Here is a 23,255-nt window from a genome sequence, read left to right as displayed (position 1 = left end):
GCTTGTCATGAACTGCTGCGGTCGTCGACGGGGTCTTCACCAGATAAGAAGAACGCGGAGTTCTCTACCGATCCACCTCATACCCACCCATCATCATACCAGCCAGAGATTATCCCCGCCAAACACGAAACACCGCTTTGACTACAACAATATTGTAACATTTGTAACCGTCTGCGTCTGGTCTCTGGTGTGTGTAAAGAATTACACTGATAACGATATAATATTATTATATAATAAATTATAATAATATTGTTGTATTCTGTTGTAGTGTCTGAGCATGATGTGCGATGCCTAGTATTGAAACGTTTTGTGAATTATTTTTCTAAAATATTATCGCATTATTACAATATTGCTCGGGCAGGCGCAATGCGCTCAGCTCCTCCATTAACGCCGCGCAGTTGTCAGACCGTCAGTCGCTGTCGCTGTATCGAAATGTAATAACCGCCGGCCGATTGGTAATTTTGGTCGTCATTCTCCGCCGTCGCACCTCCCCGACAATCCCGTAGCGCATTTACGAGGCTCTCCCGTGCACCAGCCAGTGGTCTACACTACGAACAACCGTTCCGTCGACGAAGAAAGCTTAGAAATATAAGCTTTCTAGTCGGTATTCATGGAACTATGAACCTGGATTCACTGTCATATACGTTGGCTCAAATCAGTTATCTCGTCAGTAATCTGTCGAAGAAGAACTACAAGCCGAGCGTACAAGAGATATTCGACGTGAGTATAACGTATGCTACCGCGTGTCAACGGTTTAAGGGCCAGGGGGGTTCCAACCTGATACGCCATTTTTTGTCGATAAAATTTTCGTTAGTCGTGTCCATACCTCCCGCAGTACTTTTAGGTATTCCGTTCCATATGCACTTCCACTTCGTGGGTTGGGTTTTCGCTGGCATTTTAGTTCGCCATTTTTTCCATAACTACTCTATTTCTCTCCGTCGGCATCTGCTACATTTGTGATACCATTTTAATGGTTTTAAAAAATATCGTATTTTTGTCTGTTAGGTTTTTAGTAGCATTTTCAGTCTTATTTTTTTATACTAATTCTCGACGTCGGCAGATGCAACATTAAGAAGACGCCACACCCGTATGCTTGACTCTGTCTTACAAGTGCATAACCTTGTGCATAACATACCAAATTTTACGTCAAGCAGTTCCAATGAAGCTCGGTTAATTTAAATTTAGAATGAACTGACCTTTTAAGAAAATTAAAGGTTCCTAACATTATTTTCTAGGTTATCACTGAAGATTTTTATTATATTTTAATTTTAAAACGAGTTATGAGTGTTTTAAAATTGTAAATTGTTTATATATCTTAAAATACTTACAAATCGCTTTAAAATTAAAAGATAATAAAAAAATTCTGTGATAACCTTGTTATTAATGTTACCTTTAATTTTTGTAAGAGGTCAATTCACTCTAAATTTTAAACTAACAGAGCTAAATTAGAACTGCTAAGTGTTAAATTTGCTATGTTACATACTTGTTAGACGGGGACAACACATGCGAGTGTGGCGTCCTCTTAATGATATTTTTTTAATGATTTTTTAGTGGTTTGAAAATGTATTGTACCTATTTTATATTTTAACATTTCATATCGCATAAAAATTGAAGGTTTAGTTTCAGAAAATACTTTTTAAAGGGTATTTAAAAAAATATATATATATCAAATCTCAAGGAGAATAGTATTGAATGTGAGTGTGACATATTATGCATTTTAAAGTGATATACCTTAAATGTAACTTATGAACACATCAAGGAACAGGAACATTTTAAGTTTTGATGTTATTTGAATTATAAATGTTATACACTCTATTGTAGTTACCTATTTAAACTTTTTTTGCATTTTCTTTGCATTTTAATTTACAATGTTTAATTTCAAAACAGCAAAAGAGTAATTCCTTTGTACCTTGACTATATTTTATATTGTATTCTTGTTATTAACAAATATTTTATATATTCTTTTGATTAACACTAGCAGCATAAATAATAATATTAGATACTATACAACTTGAACATAGATAATTAAATAATTAATTGTGTGTTATCTATCAATTAAATTTATGCTGATTACATGTTTGAACATAAAATATAATTATATATATATTTGCCGATACTTTAGTGTGAATTATACTGTGATTATATGTATATTTTAATTAAACAAGAAAAAAATACCTATAATTCACAAAAATAATAGTTTCAACAACTAAATATACATGTTATGTACTTTTATAATTATGCTCTAAAAATATTTAAAAGAATTAGTATTAAAATTTATTATTTTATGTTTCTTTTGTCCTTTTAAAGTTGAAAAATATTTTAGGTTGAAGTTACATAGCATAGTTATTTAATTATTCAGTTAGTATGAATATGTTTGGTAAATCACATTGAAATCCAAGTATACTCTTCTATTGTTAGTTGGCTTATTTTGTTCGCCTGTAAAAATACAAGTATCTTTGTAGATCCTTTTTAATAATATAATATAAAAACGTACCTAGTAACTAAAAACATTTTTAAAAGCTTGATAAGAATTGTTGGCACTGCCATAGTGCCATGTTAGTTATGAAGTTTAAAAAAATGTATGATTATTTACTTTTATTAGAGTTTTTTTTTATGACTTCTAAGAAATAAGTTTAATGTGTGGCAATAAAAAACAATATTTAAATTATTATTAGGTCTGCTAAATTCATATTAAGTATGATATTAAATTATTTTATATTTTAACCTAATCAAGATTTTGTAAAGTATATTTATATAGTAATAAAAATTCTATTTCAAATGTGCAATAATTAAAATCCAATTAAATTGTGCCTAATCTTTAACGATCCAAATTATAGACTAAAGTATATTTTAATAATTGGAATAAAGTGATATTAGATACTAAAAGTGATTTTTATCTTGTTTTTTTGTATTTTATAGTTTTATATTATTTGTTGAAATAAGTATTTTAATTGCTTTATTTTCTCTAAAGGTTATTCAATTACAAGGATTTGAAGCTGACCGACATCTATTACGTTGCCTGTTTTCTCACATTGATTTAAAAGACACTGAAGGACCAAGAAATACTTCTCATAAGGATTATTATCAAGCTCAATTACTTGCACACCAGTGTACAACTCTCTTGAATAAGCCTTCACTAACTTCAATATTGTGTTTTGCCCTTGACAATCCACTTTTTTCTCATAAGGTATTTAATATACTATTATTTAATTAATATTTTGATAATGTTATTAATATTATTTAATTAATAGGCACAAAAACCATCAATACAACAATTTACACAGCTTAGCAGAATATTGCACCTAAGTCCTGTTCAAGAAGTCGTATTTGGGCTTGTTTGTTTAGAATCGACAAATTACTCTACTTACGCTTTACAATTTGTTAAACAGAAGTTACCACTTCTTATTAAAAACTATATCAATTCAGGTACACCATTACAGTTAATTAATGTAAATAAATTATAACATACATTTTTTTTTTAATTTAGATATTAATTCCAATCAAGTCGTTGAAGGTGGATTGCACGACTCTAGTCCTGAAGTTCTACATCTGATTTTGAGTCACGTGTTTAATGTTGACGATCAATTATTTGGTGTGTAAATAAAATTGGTTTAAATTCAATGTATTCAAATGTACCTATATAAAATAAAAATTTTATACTATTATTCAACATTTAAATTTTGACAGAAGTACAGAATCAAGTACTAATTGTATTGTTTTATTATCTTATTATACTAAATTTAATTTTAAATTAGTAAGAAAAAAAACAGCAAATTAAAGTTACGAATTTATATTTATAATATAATCAAGTTGGTTGATCAATCAAATTATTTTATAAATAATATTGCTTTATTATGATTTTTTTTTTTAATTAAAATGAATGGTTAATTATTTGTTTATAATAAAATAAAATTAACTCTTAATTATACTTTTCTTGTATCAGGAATAAGTAAAGAAGTAAAAAAAGTTTTATTACTTAATCTACGTCGTGATTTTCCACTTGAGGTTGCTCCAGTATTATTAGCACCATTAATATATTCTGATAAGCCAGACCACCCAATGGATAAAATTAATTCAGATACATCTACTATGCCTAAAATAATGGTAACAACATTTTTTTTTGTATCATAGTTACTTAGGATTTTCATAATTATGTATATATGTTATTTAAATAGGAAAATCCATCATTGCCCAATTTAATAATGGAAATGGGGTATTCTGTTTGTTCATCATTGGAGGAATGTCGACGAAACTTGTTATCTGTAACTAATGGGTGTGTTCCATCAATAACTTTTGGTCCTGAGTCTGTTGCTAAAGTTATATCAATGATGATACGTACACATACAGGGCTAGATTCTCAATTACCTTTACCATATTGGACAGAAGACGACTCTGACCATGACACAGACAAAATATCTTCTAATTCCATTACATGGAATATTGAAGTGTTTGTTAATACAATCAAAGAATTGGTAATGTTTGTTATATTATTATATGAATTATTTTAACACTGTTCAATATTTAATTTTAGAACCCATCGTTATCTTGGATGGACTTAATAAAAGAACTTGATCATGAACAGTTTTTTGTCAAGGATAGACAAGGTTTAGTCCTTCTGTTTTTGGCTTTAAGACTTGGTTTGAATTCTCCAGGATACCTTATAGAAAACTTTCCTATAAATATGATTTATCGACGCTGGAAAAATTCTGATGCACAGGTTACTTTGACTTCTGATAAAATTAATTTTTATAAATGTATAAATGAATCATACTTTTTTTTTAGATGTCTCTAATTCAACATATACTAAGATGTTCTGATGTGTTTTGTTTTGCCGACTATCCTTATAGATCAGTATCTATAGAGTCATTAAAAACTATTCCAGAAGCAGATAACAAGGATATCAATACTTGGTACATAATTTAAAATATATTAATTACTACACGCTTGAATACATGTGATTAATGTCACTTAGTTAAAATTGTGATTTATGTTTTTTCACCTGTGCGCTAAGTTTTAACTAAAATACAGTGAAATTTCTATATAAGATGAAATGAGCTTCATACTAACAAATGTTCTGTTAAGAGAATGTTGCACCCGAATATATTGTCTCCGTCTTACAAGTGCTTAATATAGCAATTTTTATGCTCATCAGATCACGTTTAGCTCTGTTAGTTTAAAATTTAGTATGGATTGACCTTTAGAGATCGATTCAGCTTAAATTTTAATTCAGACTTAAAAATTTTTATTTTCATTCTGGTAATATTTTTGTGACCAAACCAAATTAACATCAAATATATTCTATTTAACCAAATTTATTTTGTTGCCCATTAGACTGTAATATGGTAGGTTCACTGTAATTTATTTAACCCAAAACCCTAACCTAACCTTGTTTATTTCTATCGCAGACTTCTATATTAACTAAACTATATAATGTATAAAATCTGTGATTTATATGCATTGAACTGAATACTTGGGATATTTATAGTGTACACATTCTACATAGACCGTCCCGCCGTCTTATAAAATAAGATCCGACTCGCCCTTGTCAGTGGTTTGATTACTAACTTCTAAGGTAGTTTTAGTTCAAATTTTACTCATAAGCGATGCATATTATACTTATTTGAGGTTATAATTTTATTAACCATTACTTTTGTAATCACATAATAAATTAAATAGGTATGTCAGCAATAAACCGGTTTTAAAATAAATCCCACATTCATCCCCTTCCACCATTTATAAAGTGTAGAAAGCATTTCGCCGTTTCTTATTGGTCCACCGCTGCCACAACTGCAATTGCCGCCGCTGCCACCTAATCCACCCCACTCCACCATCCATCCATTTAGCAAAATGCTTACGTCACGGACATGCGTATTACGAAATTTCTGACTTACCTATTTAAATTATACTTTTCCCTTATACCAGCTCACTTATTATATAGGTAATCTTGAATAAGTGTAAACTGCAGCGTATTTACGTTAAATTTGAAATATCTGCCTCAAAAATAACAATATAATCTCGGACACCGTTTAATAGGTGGGGGTGACAGTGGTACCATATTCACCTATACCGTGACCATTTCATCATATACCATATATATTGATAGTCGCATACGAACGTTGTGCAGTGATACAGTCCGTTTAATGTAAATGTATATTAAGTTTATATTGTATCGTATTAGAGTAACTTAAATGTGCTACCTATCTTAACATGGTGAAAGTATGAGGAGGGCTAGTCTATACTCTTTTCAGAATAAGAATGCACTGCACTCGCGCATACGGCATTGCGTAATGTGTCAACGGTAATGATCTGTTTCTCCACCAAGCGAATTGCGAAACTAGGACTAGAATTAGTTCGCCGTTCGAGTGCGTTCTCATTCTAAAAAGAGTATACCTAAAGTCATCATCAATATCACGAACTAAGATAATATATCTTAGTTTATCATCAATAGGTAGCGCACAGTACGTATATTTCCCCCCTCACAAACCAACTTAGCATTAGGTTAAGGTAGTGCAAAACTACTTTATCTACCTCAGTGCCTTGCTGTAGAATTTGTTTTGCCTTTCGTATATTTAAAATAATACCTATAGTATATAGATTTTGTTTGATGATGAAATGACTTAGTAATGATTTGATAGTATAATTATTCAATTTAGTTTAATATGAAATAATGTTTAACGTACCTATCTTATTGTTTTTCTATTTTATTTTTATTTTTTTAATGTTTAGGCGATCAATTGATCTTGTTGATTTATTGCTGTATTTGGCTGAACGAGGTCTTTATTATGAAGTACAAGAATGTTTGAAGTTTCCTGCTCAAAAATGTCCTGATATCTTAGCACTTGCCTTGATAGAGTCCAATGGCCCATTAAATATTGTTAGACATGAAATAATCAGTAGTCTGATGCCAATATTTTTAGGAAACCACAGTAATTCTGCTATAATTTTACATCACGCATGGAACCATCAGGTATTTGTCATAATAATACTGAATTATTAATTTAATAATTGGAGATACACAGATTTATTTTTATATCTCATTTTAAAATCAAGTGGATAACTTTTTTTAGACCTCAAAGTTCCTGTAGACAATTTCTTAACATAATATTAGAAGACATAAATACTTTTTTACTTATTAATTAGTAATATATTATGTTTTTTTTTTTTTTAGAATGTTGGACTTAAACATACTTTAGCGCAGGCGATGAGTGACTGGTATATGCGAAGTGATTATGATAGTGTTAAACTATCTCGAATATTAGATATCGCTCAAGATTTAAAAGTGAAAACAACAATTATTTATAGTTTATAATAATTTATTAACATTAATTATTTACTAATTTTTTTTTTTATATATATAATTTCAGGCATTGTCGTTATTGTTGAGTGTTCAGCAATATCCATTTATTATAGATCTAGCCTGTTTGGCATCTCGACGAGAGTATTTGAAATTAGATAAATGGCTGACTGATAAAATTCATGAACAAGGTGAAGGATTTGTATCAGCCTGTGTAAAGTTTATACAGGTATGTTTTTCATATAATAGTTTAATTTTTGGAAATATTAAGTAATCATCATTTATTATTTAAAACCACATTATTTTATATCAATTATTTCATTATTAGAAACGATATCCTCAATTATGTGGATCATCAGCTAAAGAAGAAAATGCATCAAAATATACTCCCTTGTCGCCAGAAACTCTTCTTATAATTTTAAACTGTTTACGTAACATTTCTGGGTAAGTTAAATTACAATTTCCTTAGTTCCTTAGTTTTTTAGTCTTGGATGTAATCTAGATATAAGTTAACATTTTATATGTATTATGTATATTAAAGGAACTGGAGGGTTGAAAAAGAATTAGGAAGATACTCAATGATATTAATTTGTATTATATTTTTTAAGTACTTAAGTTTATCATACACATATTTATTTTTGTTATTTATAAATGTACCTATTATGTTGTTAATAAGTTAATTAAAAAATATAAACTGTATTTTATATGTATACGATATTTAATTTTTTTTTTAGACTTTCAATGTTGTATTGTATTTTAACTATCTACTTAAACTTTTTTTTGTTTTAATTACAGAACAGTTTCTCAAGAACTTACAGAAACAATTATACAAATGGTTTCAAATTATACCAGTATGTATATGCCAAAAGCACCTACTATTCGTGTTAACACAGCTGCTCCACTCACTCCTATTTTTCGTCCTACTCATCAAAGACCAATTGGACAAATAGAAGGGCCAGCTCTTCAAGTTATGGTTGATCAGATTACTGGACTTGCTACTAGTTTAGCCAGCCTGGGATTAAATCCTGCTGCTCAAAATACTTCTACATTCACATTACCAGGTTATTATATATTATTTTTATAAAATAAAAATATTTCACTATTTTAAAATATTTTAATACACACATTCAGGATCTCTGGGACAACTAGTTCAAACTCCTGGGTCACCTTCTCGAAGTCTTGTTGGTAATGTTTCTGGACTAGGAGGTTTTTCCATTATGACACCTTCATCTATAAATGCTCCAGGTCCAAATATATCAAGTCAATTATCTGGTTCATCCAATATGTTAGGTCGTTTACCACCACAACAAGTTTTACCATCAGTGATTGGAAAGTCCAACCATACAAGTATTTAATATCAGCTTAATTGTATTAAAATATTACTTTTTACCTTTACATTTTATTTTTAGTCGATAACAGCTTATTTATGGATGGTAATATGCCAGTTTCTGTTCCTAAAGATATCGAGGATGAAGCAAATAGTTATTTTCAGCGTATTTACAACTTAGCACCACACAACTCTTTATCTATAGATGAAGTACTTGAAACACTAAAAAGATTCCAAGAATCACCCGTGAAACGTGAAAGGGTTATTATTCTTCCATTTTATTTCTGTATAAATTTAATTTTATGTATAAAATTAAAGATTTTAACATTTTAGGAAGTATTTTGTTGCATGCTTCGAAATTTATTTGAGGAGTACAGATTTTTCCCAGCATATCCTGAAAAAGAGCTTATAACAACAGCACATTTATTCGGCGGCATTATTGAGCACAGTCTTGTTTCGTAAGTGATTATATATTTTTTTCTATTTATATCAATAAATTAACTAAATGTTTTTTATTTCATTTTTAAGAAATTATAAAGCTTTGGGACTTGCCCTTCGTTTTATTTTGGATGCACTTAAGAAGAGCCCGAATACAAAAATGTATAACTTTGGGATAACTGCGTTGGATCGTTTTAAAAACCGCTTAAAAGATTTTCATCAATATTGTTCCCATATAACTGCTATTCCTCACTTTCATCAATTTCCCCAACATCTTATTGAGGTTTGTTACTATATTATTTCAATAATGCAATATCATATATTTTAATATATTTAAGTGTGTCATATTATTAATGATACAATATTTTTAATCAATGTCTATAAAAACATATTTTATTTAATAATTATTATTTATTTATTTAATATTTTCTATTTAATAAAAATAATAAACAAATAAACAATTTAAAATGTTATTATCAGTGATAAAAAAAAAAAAATCAATTACACTAAACAATATGTAAAGGTTGATTAATAATATTATTAAATGACACATGTTAATCAAGTTAAGAAGGAGATAGATATTATTAACTGTACCTAATATTAATATTATTACTATAATTTAATTAAAATTATGTAGTTTTGCAATATTTTATGTTCAAAATTTAATTTTAACTAGTCTTATCAAAAATTTAAATACTTAAGCTGATAACATGAATAATGTAACTGGGTTTTTCATTATTATTTACAAAAGAATAAGGTATAATATTTTTACAAATTGTATATATGTCTTGCCATTTATTTACAAATTTAAATACTAAATATATATTAAGTTTCTTTACATTATTACATACTTACTAGATTACCTAATTTCTTTTAAATTTGTATTTGAAGCATAATTTTATTGTTTAAAGTACATTTAAAAACTGGGAATTCAGTACGCTCGCAAAGAAGTTACTTAACTAGTTTATATTTATTTACATAAAAAAAAAAATTGTTCGATATGTTATTTATAATACTTTAAAGTTTAAAGTTTAAATTATTATTGTGTATGTGTAAAGAGAAATGTTGTTAGTTGGCAAATTATTCAGAGCTTGATAATGGATAAAAATTATCTTTGTTCTTACCACAACCGATTTGAGTATCATCAACTCATTCAATAGTTTTATGAAACTGAGCTGAGTATCATATTTCACTATTACAATTTTATAAAAAAATTATATATGTATAATAAATGATTTAACTATAGTCAGTAGCTAATACAACATACCACAATATCGATTTTAGTTGTATAAAAAAAATTAAACTATATTACCATATATTACATTTAGAAAATTAAACATTTATATTATTTTATTATTGTAGTTTGTGGAATATGGAAAAAATTCACAAGAGCCACCAGCCACTTCTCGAATCCCTGATTTGGTTGGAATTAATAGCAATACAATTCCGCCGTTTATACCCAGCTTACACAATATATTTAAAGCTCAAAGCATTACTACTACTACAACGACTACTACTTCTATGGCATCTACTTCGTCTAAACTTATAACCACAAATGCCCTATTAACGTCTAGAGTAAGTATATTTAATAAATAATTACACAATGTCACTCTACAGTTTATTTTATTTTCAATTATATTTGCAGCCTTCAATTGCTAACACTACAAATATTGATACCTTACTGGTTGCAACAGAAAAAGATGATAAATTAATTGTACCACCAGAAAATCTTCAAGATAAAATAGCTTTCATTTTTAACAATTTAAGCCAAATCAATCTTCAAACTAAGGTAAAATTTAAGCTTTTACATGTATTTTAAAAGTATATAGTATAATTCCTACGTTAAAAAATAACATTTTTGTACATATTACAGTGCGATGAAATAAGAGAAATTATCAACAATGATTATTTACAATGGCTATCTCAGTATTTAGTTATGAAGCGAGTCAGCATTGAATTTAACTTCCATTCACTATACTCCAATTTTTTGGACTGCTTAAATAATGAAAAATTAAACACTTTGATAAATATGGAAACTTTTAGAAATATTAGAGTTAGTATATATGGCTTATTTGATAATATGTAATTAACATTTTGTATAATTTAATTATATATTACTAATAATTTGTAATTCAATATTTTTTTCTTATCTTTTAGATATTATTAAAAAGTGACAAAGGAATGGACAACTTTTCAGACAGATCTTTATTAAAAAATTTAGGTCACTGGCTTGGTATGATTACATTGGCCAAAAATAAACCAATTATACTTGATGATATTAATCTAAAAATGTTACTGGTGGAAGCTTACAATAAAGGGCATCAGGAATTACTTTTTACAGTTCCATTTATTGCTAAAGTCCTTGAGTCATGTGCTAAAAGTAAAGTATGTATTAAATTTACACTTATTTATTATATTGACATTTTTCTCAATATTTTTTTAGCCTACATTAAAAAAAGTGTTTTGTATGCTTCAAATTTTGATTCTATTCTATTATATTATATCAAATATACTAAATAGTATAAATTATATTATGATCATATATTTTGATATTTAAACCATAGATATAGAATCTATATAAAATCTGATGTATATGCAACTATTACTACTCTTGAACACTACAGGCCATGATAACCCTTAGCTTCTAAAACAATTCTCCACCTGTTCTGATCTTAAGTTGTATGTCTCCAATTCTGTATAACCAGCTGTTGCACATTCTTCTTTGTATCGTACAACCATCTACTTCTTGGTGGTCCTTGCCATTTTTTTCCTTACATTCTGCATGCATTATTTGCTTAAATATTCTTTCCTTGTCCATTCTTTGTGCATAGCCTAACCAAACCTAACCTAACATTATTCTTCCTGCTTTGATGAATTTTACTATATTATGTTTTGTTCTAATTCATTGTTATTTCTTATCCTCCAACTTCAAACACATATAATTTTCATACCACTTTTCTTTCAAATATTTTTAATTTGTTGCTATTCGTTGTCCAAGTTTCAGTTACGTAGCCTGGCCTTAAAAATTTTTTATATAACTTCATCTTTGTGGTTTTTGATAACAGCTTTGATCTAAAGAGTGAGTTATTGGCAAAGTTTCTACTACTGTTATCCATAATATTCTTCTGTTTATTTCTTCGGGTGTTATTAGTTAATACTGCTGTTGAGAGCAGAATTAAGATACACAAATCTCTTATCGGCTTCAAAGTTATTATCAATAATTATAATTAGGGCTCGGATTTCAATGCATTTGCATCTTTTTTGGGGGATATCTTACGCGATGCTTTCCAAGCTACAAATATGTTTCAAGTACTTCGCAATCTAACCACAATAATTTTTTTACTTTTTTTTGCATTTTTAGCGGATTTCATCATTTTTAGGGCATTTATTGACGTTTTTAATACATTTTTTAATTTTTTAGTACATTTTTTTAACTATTTGTCGTATTATGACTAAAAAAATTGACCTCATTAAAATATAAGTACTACATAGTAATATAGTACTACGTAATAAAAATTATTTTCATTTTGAACTATTTGAACTAATTTAACATCAGGTTTTCCGGTTTTTACAACCTTTATGTCATACCATCCAATTAGCCGATATTATTGCACACAACTAAACTTTTATCGGATTATTTTCTTATCGAGCGATAATATTATATCGGTGGTGCGCGTGGCCGATTGTCGGACGCTTTCAGTCGTGTTGCGTATTACGTCGAAGGTACTTACTGCAGGTGTATTTTACATGTTACATATTATTTTACGTATATTTTTAATTCGCATTTTATATTTGTATAAACGAAAATTAATTTGAATTTATTTAATAAATAATGCATTTTTTGAAACGTCATTTTTTGATATTTTTAGGGCATTTTTTAGAGTTTTTAGGTCATAAATGCATTTTTTGAAAGGGCATTTTTTTATATTTTTAGGGCATTTAAATCCGAGCCCTAATTATAATGTTTTGTATTCTTCGCCGTTGTTTCCACTGCTGATAGTTACATATATTTAGTTCTACCTATGCAAATTTTTAATTCCATAAAACATTTCTTGCTTTCGATATTAGAATTGGCTTCTCTCATCTTTCACTTCTTGTTATTATTAAAATATAATCAGCATATTCGCAGATTTGACACGATTTATTAATAATGCTCCCAAATCTGATCTATATAAATGTTGAATTTCATGTTTTATATTTTCAAAATGAGAATAAATAAACAAATTATTAAACCGCTGTTGCTGCTCACAAAACGGAAAATTAAATTAAATCAGCCGTTTATAAAAGCGACAGAAAAAATTATATTAACGTTATGTGTTAGAAAGGAATGTATGCCTTTGGCTCCAAGATCAAGATTCATTGTTATTATATAGATTATATTTTAATGTTCCTGCCACCCTTTTATGACACACTGTATAGTTTATGAAGTATTATTAAGTATTTTATCTAATTTTATAATTAACATAATTGTTTGTTATTTAGGTATTTAAACCAAGAAATCCATGGACAATGTCTGTAATGAACTGTTTAGCTGAACTTCATCAAGAACCTGAATTAAAATTAACATTAAAATTTGAAGTTGAAGTTTTATGTAAAGCATTAAACATTGATATTCAAGTAATGTCATAAACTTAGCATAATATTAAATGCATGTTTGTATATGTGTAATAATTAATAAATATTCTAGGACTTAAAACCAGGATATGTACTTAAAAATCCTGAAATAGCCAAAAAGTTAGTACAACAGCTTTCTGATGAAGAAATTTCAAAACCACAAATTACATGTGTTATAGATCTGCCTAAAGTAGTTTCAACTTCTCATCAGCATACACCTATTTATCAAAGTAATTTAAGTTTATGCAAATTAATTTAAAACTATTAGTGTTTTAATATGAATAATATTTATGTTTCAATTAAAACCTAATAAATAATTATAGCTAAGTTTAATTATTTGTAGACTTATAAATGACTTATGTCAAATAAGATATTCATAATTTACTTTATGATTAAGATGTCAACATAATTCCAAAAAATAGCAATTTCGCTACTTTTAAGTTTGATTGTAATTATATCTTAACTTTCTAATTTGTGCAATACTCGTATTATTTAAATAAGATATTTTGAATTATCTTTAAGCACATAATTTTTAATCTTCAGAATTTGAATATTAGTGTTATAAAAGAATGATACTCTAAAATGCAATGTTTGTTTTCACCTTTTCAACCATTAAGAATATAAGAATCTTAATTTAATTATATCCGAAAATCAATCTGTTGTAATTAAATTATATTTGGGTATTATTATATTTTCTGAATAATAACATCAAACAACTAATTGCTTTATAAAACTGATAATTATCTAGAAGTTATATCATTTTTTAGTTGTTTAAAAATAATCATATTTTATTCTATTGATTTTTTTTTTCAGCAATTTCTTCTCAACAACATAATATTATTTCAACAATTTCATCAATGAATTCTAATACCCGGTTTAATGATGAACTAGTTGGTCATGTTGTGTCAGCAGGTGGTGTTACAACTTTATCATCAAATGGTTGTATTGGTATTAGTGGTTTAACAGAAATGTCTCCAACTTTACCTTCTTTTGAACCTAAATATAACTATGTGACATTCAATGCTGCCAATTCAGCACAAATAATGTCTATGATTGTCATAAATTCTCAAGTTAGTATTACCTTTAAAATTACGTCATGTAAATGTCAGAGTTTCTTGAACTTTTTTATTATTAGAACCCTTTTTTACATTTAATTTTATGGTAAACCCTTACTTTTATTTGTAACTTAGTAACTTTTTTTATTTAGCTTTCAACAATAAGTTATTACAGTTTAATAATTTAATCCCCTTATTTGTGTCAATAGTTTTAACGCTATATTTTATGTTAGGATTATTTGCTACAAAAGTTATTATAATGTGTATAGTGTATACTGTGTTTAATTTAAAAAATATTTAAAATAACAGACAAACAGTAGACATAAAAGTATAGACTGTAACGCATACTATTTAATAAACAAACGTTTTTTTCCCTCTACCTTCTACTAATCTTAAGTTAAATTTTTCAAAGTAATTTTGTCGAAAATTTATAAAAAAAAGCTTTCAAATTTTATGGAACCCCAGGCTTCATGCAAAGTTTAAGAAACACTGAGTTATATCATAATATAATAACTATACCTTGAATTGTGCTTAATTCTTTAAAAATTATATTTATCTTTAAATATCTTCACTTTGACGATTAATGACTGTTGTATAACAAAATCATTTTTAAACAATTATTATTGAAATAAATGTGTTTTCAGTTTCATGATGTAGACTTATTAAACATTTGGTTAATTAATAAATTTAATATATTTGTTAGCTAACCTTAACCATGAACTAATTAAAAGTTATGAAACATTCTGTATAAAAATTGTATTGTTTAGATTCCATTATTTGTTAGTCATCCAGCACTGAAGAATTATGTGCAAGCTGTAATTGAACGTTCAATTCAAGATTGGCTAAACCCTGTTGTTGATAGATCTGTAAAAGTTGCAGCCACTACAACAGAAAATATTGTCAAAAAAGTATATAGACTTATTGATTATTTATTTATTATATTATAATCGACTTATTAAAAATTAATTTTTAGGATTTTGGTATGGACCCTGATGAATCTCATTTACGAAAAGCAGCCCATTGTATGGTTCGAAATTTAACTTCTGGCTTAGCAATGATAACCTGTAGAGAACAAATTGTGCAATTACTTACATCGAATTTGAAACAACATTTTCTAAGTGTCTTAATGGTATACATAACAGTTGATGAGTAAAACAATTTTTGAAATCTTTAATTTTTTTTTTCTGCTTTAATTTAGACACCAACCCCAAATCAAAAAGAAATGATTGATCAGGCTTGTACGATGTGCGCTAATGATAATTTAGAGTTAGCTTGTGCTTTTGTACAGAAAACTGCCACGGAAAAGGCAGTAATTGAAATTGATAAATACTTGAAAATAGTTAGTGTGGATTATATATATTTCAAATTATGATGACGTTTTAAATAACAATTATAATTTTTTTTTTTTCATATTTTTATCTAGGAATTTGAAAGACGTAACGTTTCTAGAATGGAAGGTCGCCGTTATTGTGATCCAATGGTAATGAGTGGCCAAGCCGAGTATTTACCAGATTCTCTTCGTAATAAAATAGGATTGCCATTACCTCAAATGATTGGAATATATGAAGATTTCGCTAGGAACATTCCTGGATTCTTACCACTTGATCGAGAATCTGTATCATTATTTATGCCAAAAACTGTAACTTTTTTATCAAAACATACAATTTTAATTTGATTGTTTAGTTTCAACAATTGTTATTTTATTTTAATTAGACAATTCAGCTTGATGAAATGACTGTTGTTTATGAAAAAATTATTAATGAAATTGAAGTACTTCTACAGTTGTATATGAACAATCAAAGACTCATGACCAATACAACACAACCAGCTAATCTTCATAGTGTATTAGAGGCCATGATCTCTTTAAGAAGGTCACGTGATATTGTTAATGCAACAAATATTATTCACAAAGTAAAGTATAAATATTATACATTGTACAGATATATCGTACATAGAGTTTTTTCTTTAATATAAACTTTTATAACTAAGTTAATAAAAAAATTGAACTTTTTGTACAGTCATAATTATTTTTTATACAGCTGTTAATAAATTTTGTTTCTACCAAAATAAATAAAAAAAATTGATGATTTCTTTAAAATATCATTCTCTAGAGATGGAGAACAATTAGAATTATTACAGTTTTAACAAGATTTTATTATTTTAACCCATCAATATTTAATAATAAATACATTATTTGACGTTGTAAAAAAATGATTGATTGGTTAATATAGTTGATTATTATATTGTAATTATAGGTAATTTTATTTATTTTAGATTTTAAATAAAATTTGTTTTATTGATATTCGTTCACTAATCTGTTTTATTTTATAAAAATGTATACAGTTGAATATAACTGGTTAATTACTACCTCAAATTGCATAAATATTACTTTATAATTACTAAACTACCAGTTTTACTAACATTGTAAATGACTGAAAAAATTTTGAAAACCTAGCCTAAATAAAAATTTGCACTTTTTATATTTTATATTTTTAGTTATATAACCTAATAATATGTAGTTATCTATTTTTGATATTAATAGTACTTAATATTTTTCATTAGGTTGTTGAAAGTTTCCTCGAAGGACTTTGTCCACCCGCTAATCAAGATTTGGATATGAGTATTAGATTCCGTGATGTGCATCTTAATATAATTAGAGCTTTCCAAGATCCACGCGCTTACAATATGCAATGGACTAATAAAATGCTAACCAAGTATTATAATTTAAGTCCTTCAAGTTATGAATGTATAATAATTGGTCAATGTTTTTTTTAGAGCTGTTGTAGAGTCAAGGGAAGAAATACGTTTCAATATTGAAGCAATTGATGTATTTATTCGAGCTGGAATGTTGAATATTGGCATATATGATATGCATTTAGCTATGTCAATGGAGAATGGAACCAATTATGTATCAATAGTATATGTAAAGCAATTTTTACAACACTATTTAATAGATAATAGATCTAATTCACCAATTAATGAAAGCCATTTTCAAGCTACAATTGAAGCTTTAAATACTATAGTGCTTACTGGACGCCCTATTCCAGATGGGTATACATTCATATTTTGTTATTTCATATTTAATTTCTAATTTTAGTTATATGTTTTGACTGTTTTTATTTTTTAATTTATGTTTTAGGTTAACAGTTCTTTTAGAAATGATTAGACCATCACAAACTGATAACAGTCTTGTAAACCAATTGGTAGGCAGTACATCTACTAATACATCGCATAGCTTGTTACAAGTGAGTTATTAATGACAAATAAAAGTACATTAAAATAATTAATCAGCAATAATATTATAGATAACTTATAAAAATACAAAATGATGAATGTATTTATTAAAAATTACCTAAATTTAGTTTTAAGTTTACTAATTTATTATTAACACTTTTTCAAATAAATTTTCTCTTTAAGACAATATCTTTTCAAGCATTTCAACTTTTTTCTCTAGGCTTTTTTTAGTATTAATCTAATTTGATTTTTAACTAACACCAATAATAGTTTTAACCAATCAAATTTTAAAATTTGATATTTTCCAAGCAATTTTTTTGTTTTTGTTTTTTTTTGTTTTTTAACCTATTGCTGCAGTTTCTAATTATTTATAGTTACTTTGGTGAACTAACATTATGAATATACATTTTAGGGTAGAGACTATGATGATCCACCGGGTTTATTAGAAAAAACTGAATTTCTACTTAAAGAATGGTTGACAATTTACAATGCAGCTCCTAATAGAGATCCTAGCAAAACATTTAGCAGTTATATTCAACAAGTTTGTTAATTTTAAAATAAATTATTTAATTTTTGTTATTAATTTAATTGTATGATGTTCGTAGATGAATGTTCAAGGAATTTTAAAATCTGATGACATAATAACTCGCTTTTTCCGCCTCAGTACCCAAATGATGGTAGAGCTATGTTATAGACAGATACCTGATCAAACACAATCTCCTTCTACTATAAGAGCTAAACTTTTCCATACTATTGATGCTTACGTTAAGCTTATAGTACTATTAATAAAACATTCAGGTGATGCGAACGCTGTTACTACAAAAACTAACCTTTTGAATAAGGTATGAAAATTGTTTCTATTTTCTATTTATTTTTAAAATTGCTTCATTATTTTAATTTACTACTTAAACCAATTTACAGGTTTTAGGAATTGTTGTTGGTGTCTTACTCCAAGATCATGATGTTCAAGCAACTGATTTTCATCAATTACCATACCATAGAATTTTGATTACTCTATTTCTAGATTTGAATGCTCCTGATCCAGTACTTGAATCAATCAACTACCCAGTAAGTCTTAAAGATTTCTAAGCAAAACAAGTTAATAATTATGTTTATTATTAGATTCTTGCTGTTTTTTGCCATACTTTTCATCTTCTACGACCGAGAAAAGTACCAGGTTTCACATATGCATGGCTGGAGCTCATTTCACATCGTATATTTATTGGTCGTCTTTTAGGATTAAATTCTCAACAAAAAGTAAATATTAAATACATTTTAAAATAAAAAAATAAGAATGATAAATGAACAACTGTTTTATTTTTGTGTATTACTGCATATATATTTAAGATTTATATTAAACTATTACTAGCGTTCTTACGAGCAAACCAACGATCTTCAAGGCTGGAATTTCTACGCTCAACTATTGGTTGACCTTTTCAAATATCTAGCACCATTTTTACGTAACGCTGAACTTGCCAAACCTGTTCATCTGTTGTACAAAGGAACTTTGAGAGTGCTTCTCATTTTGTTGCATGACTTTCCAGAATTCTTGTGCGAATATCATTATGGGTTTTGTGATGTAATACCCCCTAATTGCATTCAAGTAAGTTATAATACATTATAGATGTTAATAATTTTATATTATGGTGACATTAATTATTTTTGTAGATGAGAAACTTAATATTATCAGCTTTTCCACGGAACATGCGTCTTCCAGACCCATTTACACCAAATTTAAAAGTTGATGTTCTTCAAGAAATATCTGTGGCACCAAAAATTAGTCCAGACTTTCAGAGTTTTATTCAGCCTATTAGCTTTAAAAAAGTGATTGAATTAATGTGATTAAAAAGGAGCAAATAATCAATTTTAATTTTAATTGTTTAATTTATATATAGGATTTGGACTTGTATTTGAAAACTCGATCACCTGTAACATTTTTATCGGAAATCCGGACTACTATGCAACAAAGTTGCTGTGAACCGGGTATGCGCTATAATCTTTCTCTTCTAAATGCTATTGTTTTGTATGTCGGAACTCAAGCAATACAACAAATACGCAGCAAAGGCTTAGTACCAAATACTTCAACAATTACTCATTCCGCTCATATGGATATATTTCAAAACTTATCTGTTGATCTTGATACAGAAGGTAAATCTACTTTGTTGACATATCTATTAATAGTTTATAGCCTAGTGGTTGATTAAAATCATTATATGAGAATTACTTATTGTTTGAACTTTAAAAAAATCACTTAAATAACATCTTGTTACTTAAAACTCATGTACTTATATTGATTTCTTATTTTAGAAACATAATTATTCTATTTGACATAAATTTAAATATAAAGAATATTTTCTGATTTTTAAATGTTAAAATTGTCATCTACTCTAAATCTGGACTTTAAGTGTTATTCAAATAATTACTGTTCTAAATGTTTTTAATTTAGGTCGTTACTTGTTTTTGAATGCGATTGCTAATCAATTGCGTTACCCAAATAGCCATACCCACTACTTCAGTTGTACTCTTTTATACCTATTTGCTGAAGCCAATAGTGAAGTTATTCAAGAACAAATAACAAGGTTAGTATTATATAGTTCTATAGTTTTTTTTGTGACACATTATTTTATTATATTTAGATATTTTATTTGTTTTAATAACCATTTTATCACGATTTTGTGTATGTTATTCAAAATATTGAAAAATATAATATTCTCAAAACATTTTTTAGTTTTAGTTTGTTTACTACATATCTTCTATTTATACTTTACCAACAATTAATTTATGAATTATATGTACAATTGTTAACTATCACTTATGCTTATGTGTCGTTAAATATTTTAATACCGATTTTTAGAGTACTTTTGGAGAGATTAATTGTAAACCGACCACATCCATGGGGTTTATTAATAACATTCATCGAGTTGATTAAAAATCCAGCCTACAAGTTTTGGACTCATGAATTTGTGCACTGTGCACCTGAAATTGAGAAGTAAGTTATTACAAAAAATATTGAATATCACAATTGTTTATCTTAATTTATTAATGTTTAACTTTTATCATAATACCTACTTAATTTTGTAGACTTTTTGAATCTGTGGCTCGATCATGTATGGTTCCCAAACAACCTACTATTGCAATGGATGATGAACACTTACCAAACATATGAACATAAATCAAATCTATAATGTGGAATATTTAGGATAAGTTTAATGTTAGTTTTAAAAGATAACTCTGAACTAAATTGAGATTATCAGTGTTTAAAGAAAAATAATTTTATTTTATTGTAAGGTTCATAAATTAATTTGATTTAATTATTGATTATACTTAATACTGCATGATAATTGTCACTAAATTCAATTTCCCTACTTTTAAGGTTTATATTAAGAAAGTACCAATCATAGACTATTTTTAATTTAATTAAAATATAATCATTGACAACTGATTATTACAATAATAATTTTCATACATTTATTAAAATTATTGTAAGTTGTAATAAAAACAAATATTAAACCCATTTCTAGTATAATTTTCTTCAGATAAATATTAGTCAACATTTTAATGTTAAATAATATTTATAGAATTTCTAAACGTATATACTATTTTATTCAAATTCATACATAGATTCATATTTAACTGGTTTTAAAATAATTATAATTTTAATAATGAAAATGATTAATATTTGATACAAAATTGTTTTTGTTTAGTTTTATATGATCTTAAGTTTTTGTTTAATTGGTTTGAAATACTTCTCTTCTACAACAAGTATTAATTTGATATACCCAACCTAAAAATATTTATATTCACTAGTTAAATTGTGGGTAATATTTGTTTTTAAATCACTTTAATAAATTTAATAATTTGTGTTGATAAAATAGAATTACCATATAAATTTACTTTTTTTATTATTACTAGTATTAAATGAAATAATTTTATACCTAAATGTCATTTATTAGATTGTTTTTTCCTTTTTTTTTTATCTTTATTCATTATTGTGACATGTTAATTAAAGTAAGATATACTATATTCATTAGTCATGTAAAATTATGATTGATTTAAATTTATTAGTAGAACAATTTTACTCTGTGTCCTACACTCTTAATATTATGATTGATTGATTGATGTGAATAAAAAATAAATAATAATAAAATATATTTATTACAACCATATTGTTAAAACCACATTTTATAATTGTTCAAAACACATAGTAATTCAACAGTTTGATTTTGTGTAAATCATCACTACATTTATTCTACGATATTACAATGTAATACGGTATCATTGACCAAGTCACCGCTTCTGGTTGGTCTGCTCTTGTTTGGTGGTATTCTTATGAGCTCTAGAACAATTCAGCCAACTTTGATACCTAATAATATGATATTTTTTAAGCTTTAAAATGATTTCCAGTTGGTAACAGCACATTTATTTTGTAATATAGACTAAAAAGCCTGACAAAATTATACTAATGTGCATTCAAATCCATAAAAGATTTTATTTGCCTATTTTCTAGCCCAAAGTTCGGCATTTGTATTAATTTTTTAATTGCAATTAAAATTATGTTTGTTTTAATTTTTTTTTTCTAAGTGGAGCGATGAATGTATTAATTTCACAATGTTATGTCTTATGTGTGTGTGTTTTTTTTTTGTGTGTACACGATAAATTGTCAAAATAATGCTTAGTTTTTCAACTTCAGTAGCTTTTCTGATTGGAAAATGAATCTAATTGATGCATTGGGGAGCTAAAATGTTGACCTTCCCGGTAGTTTTCAAAAACACCGAGAAAAACAAATAATTAAGGAAAAATGGGAATTTTTATGCAAAATCAATTTTTGATAAAATCGAATTTTGATATTGGTTGTAACTCTAAAACAAATTATTATAGATACATGAAATTTTCACTGAATGTTTATACTGTCATTTTTTATATTTTTTATTTTTATAACATTTTCAAATCTTTTTAAATTATTTATAGATACATGAAATTTTCGATCTGTTTAGTTTTTTTTTATTATAAATGACAGTAAAATTTTATTTGTTTGGTAAAAAAGCTTCAATATTCAATACAAGGCTCCTAATTTATTGTTAAAACGAGTGTCAACGACAGTTTTAAAATATTAAAAAGACATAGACACAATTTTTTTAATAAGCATTTAAAGTTCGAATTTTGACGAAATACATAAAAATCACGAAAAGTTGCAATTTATTTTGAGTTAGAAATTCATAAAAATTTATCTTTCTTAGGCTTGATCAAAGGTTTGAAAATTCAATACAAGATTCTTCATGAGTTTGTCTACTTT

General features: G+C 27.0%; 1 protein-coding gene across 1 annotated transcript; it reads left to right on the top strand.

Moving 5' to 3' along the window:
- Window positions 1-44: 44 nt before the first annotated feature.
- LOC107162215 (CCR4-NOT transcription complex subunit 1-like) lies at window positions 45-22,126 on the top strand. Its single transcript, XM_015509013.2, has 43 exons — window positions 45-187; window positions 269-720; window positions 2,972-3,187; window positions 3,252-3,426; window positions 3,488-3,592; window positions 3,944-4,104; window positions 4,176-4,472; window positions 4,532-4,717; window positions 4,783-4,910; window positions 6,727-6,967; window positions 7,169-7,279; window positions 7,365-7,523; window positions 7,623-7,738; window positions 8,090-8,355; window positions 8,426-8,641; window positions 8,704-8,882; window positions 8,955-9,079; window positions 9,150-9,342; window positions 10,422-10,634; window positions 10,705-10,848; window positions 10,933-11,112; window positions 11,217-11,444; window positions 13,542-13,676; window positions 13,747-13,903; window positions 14,487-14,743; window positions 15,496-15,636; window positions 15,702-15,857; window positions 15,927-16,067; window positions 16,152-16,367; window positions 16,442-16,639; window positions 17,291-17,442; window positions 17,504-17,779; window positions 17,868-17,973; window positions 18,375-18,503; window positions 18,568-18,804; window positions 18,884-19,030; window positions 19,085-19,219; window positions 19,332-19,565; window positions 19,631-19,786; window positions 19,858-20,110; window positions 20,409-20,541; window positions 20,817-20,951; window positions 21,044-22,126. The coding sequence occupies exons 2-43, from the start codon at window positions 619-621 to the stop codon at window positions 21,126-21,128; spliced, it is 7,320 nt and encodes a 2,439-aa protein (XP_015364499.2). The 5' UTR covers window positions 45-187; window positions 269-618; the 3' UTR covers window positions 21,129-22,126.
- Window positions 22,127-23,255: the final 1,129 nt, after the last annotated feature.

This window comes from Diuraphis noxia, unplaced genomic scaffold, assembly GCF_037042655.1.
Source record: "Diuraphis noxia isolate RWA-SAM2 unplaced genomic scaffold, SU_Dnox_SAM2 contig0001, whole genome shotgun sequence".
Lineage (NCBI taxonomy): Eukaryota > Metazoa > Arthropoda > Insecta > Hemiptera > Aphididae > Diuraphis > Diuraphis noxia.
Note: the sequence above shows the minus strand (reverse complement) of the source record. Positions and strands in the feature narration are given on the sequence as shown.

Excerpts from the sequence above, each read along its gene's own strand:
- LOC107162215 (XM_015509013.2), top strand. The coding sequence starts at position 619 with ATGAACCTGGATTCACTGTCATATACGTTGGCTCAAATCAGTTATCTC. Across the intron at positions 9,080-9,149 it reads ATTGAGCACAGTCTTGTTTC|AAATTATAAAGCTTTGGGAC; the intron begins GTAAGTGATTAT and ends TTCATTTTTAAG. Across the intron at positions 19,787-19,857 it reads AGCCTATTAGCTTTAAAAAA|GATTTGGACTTGTATTTGAA; the intron begins GTGATTGAATTA and ends ATTTATATATAG.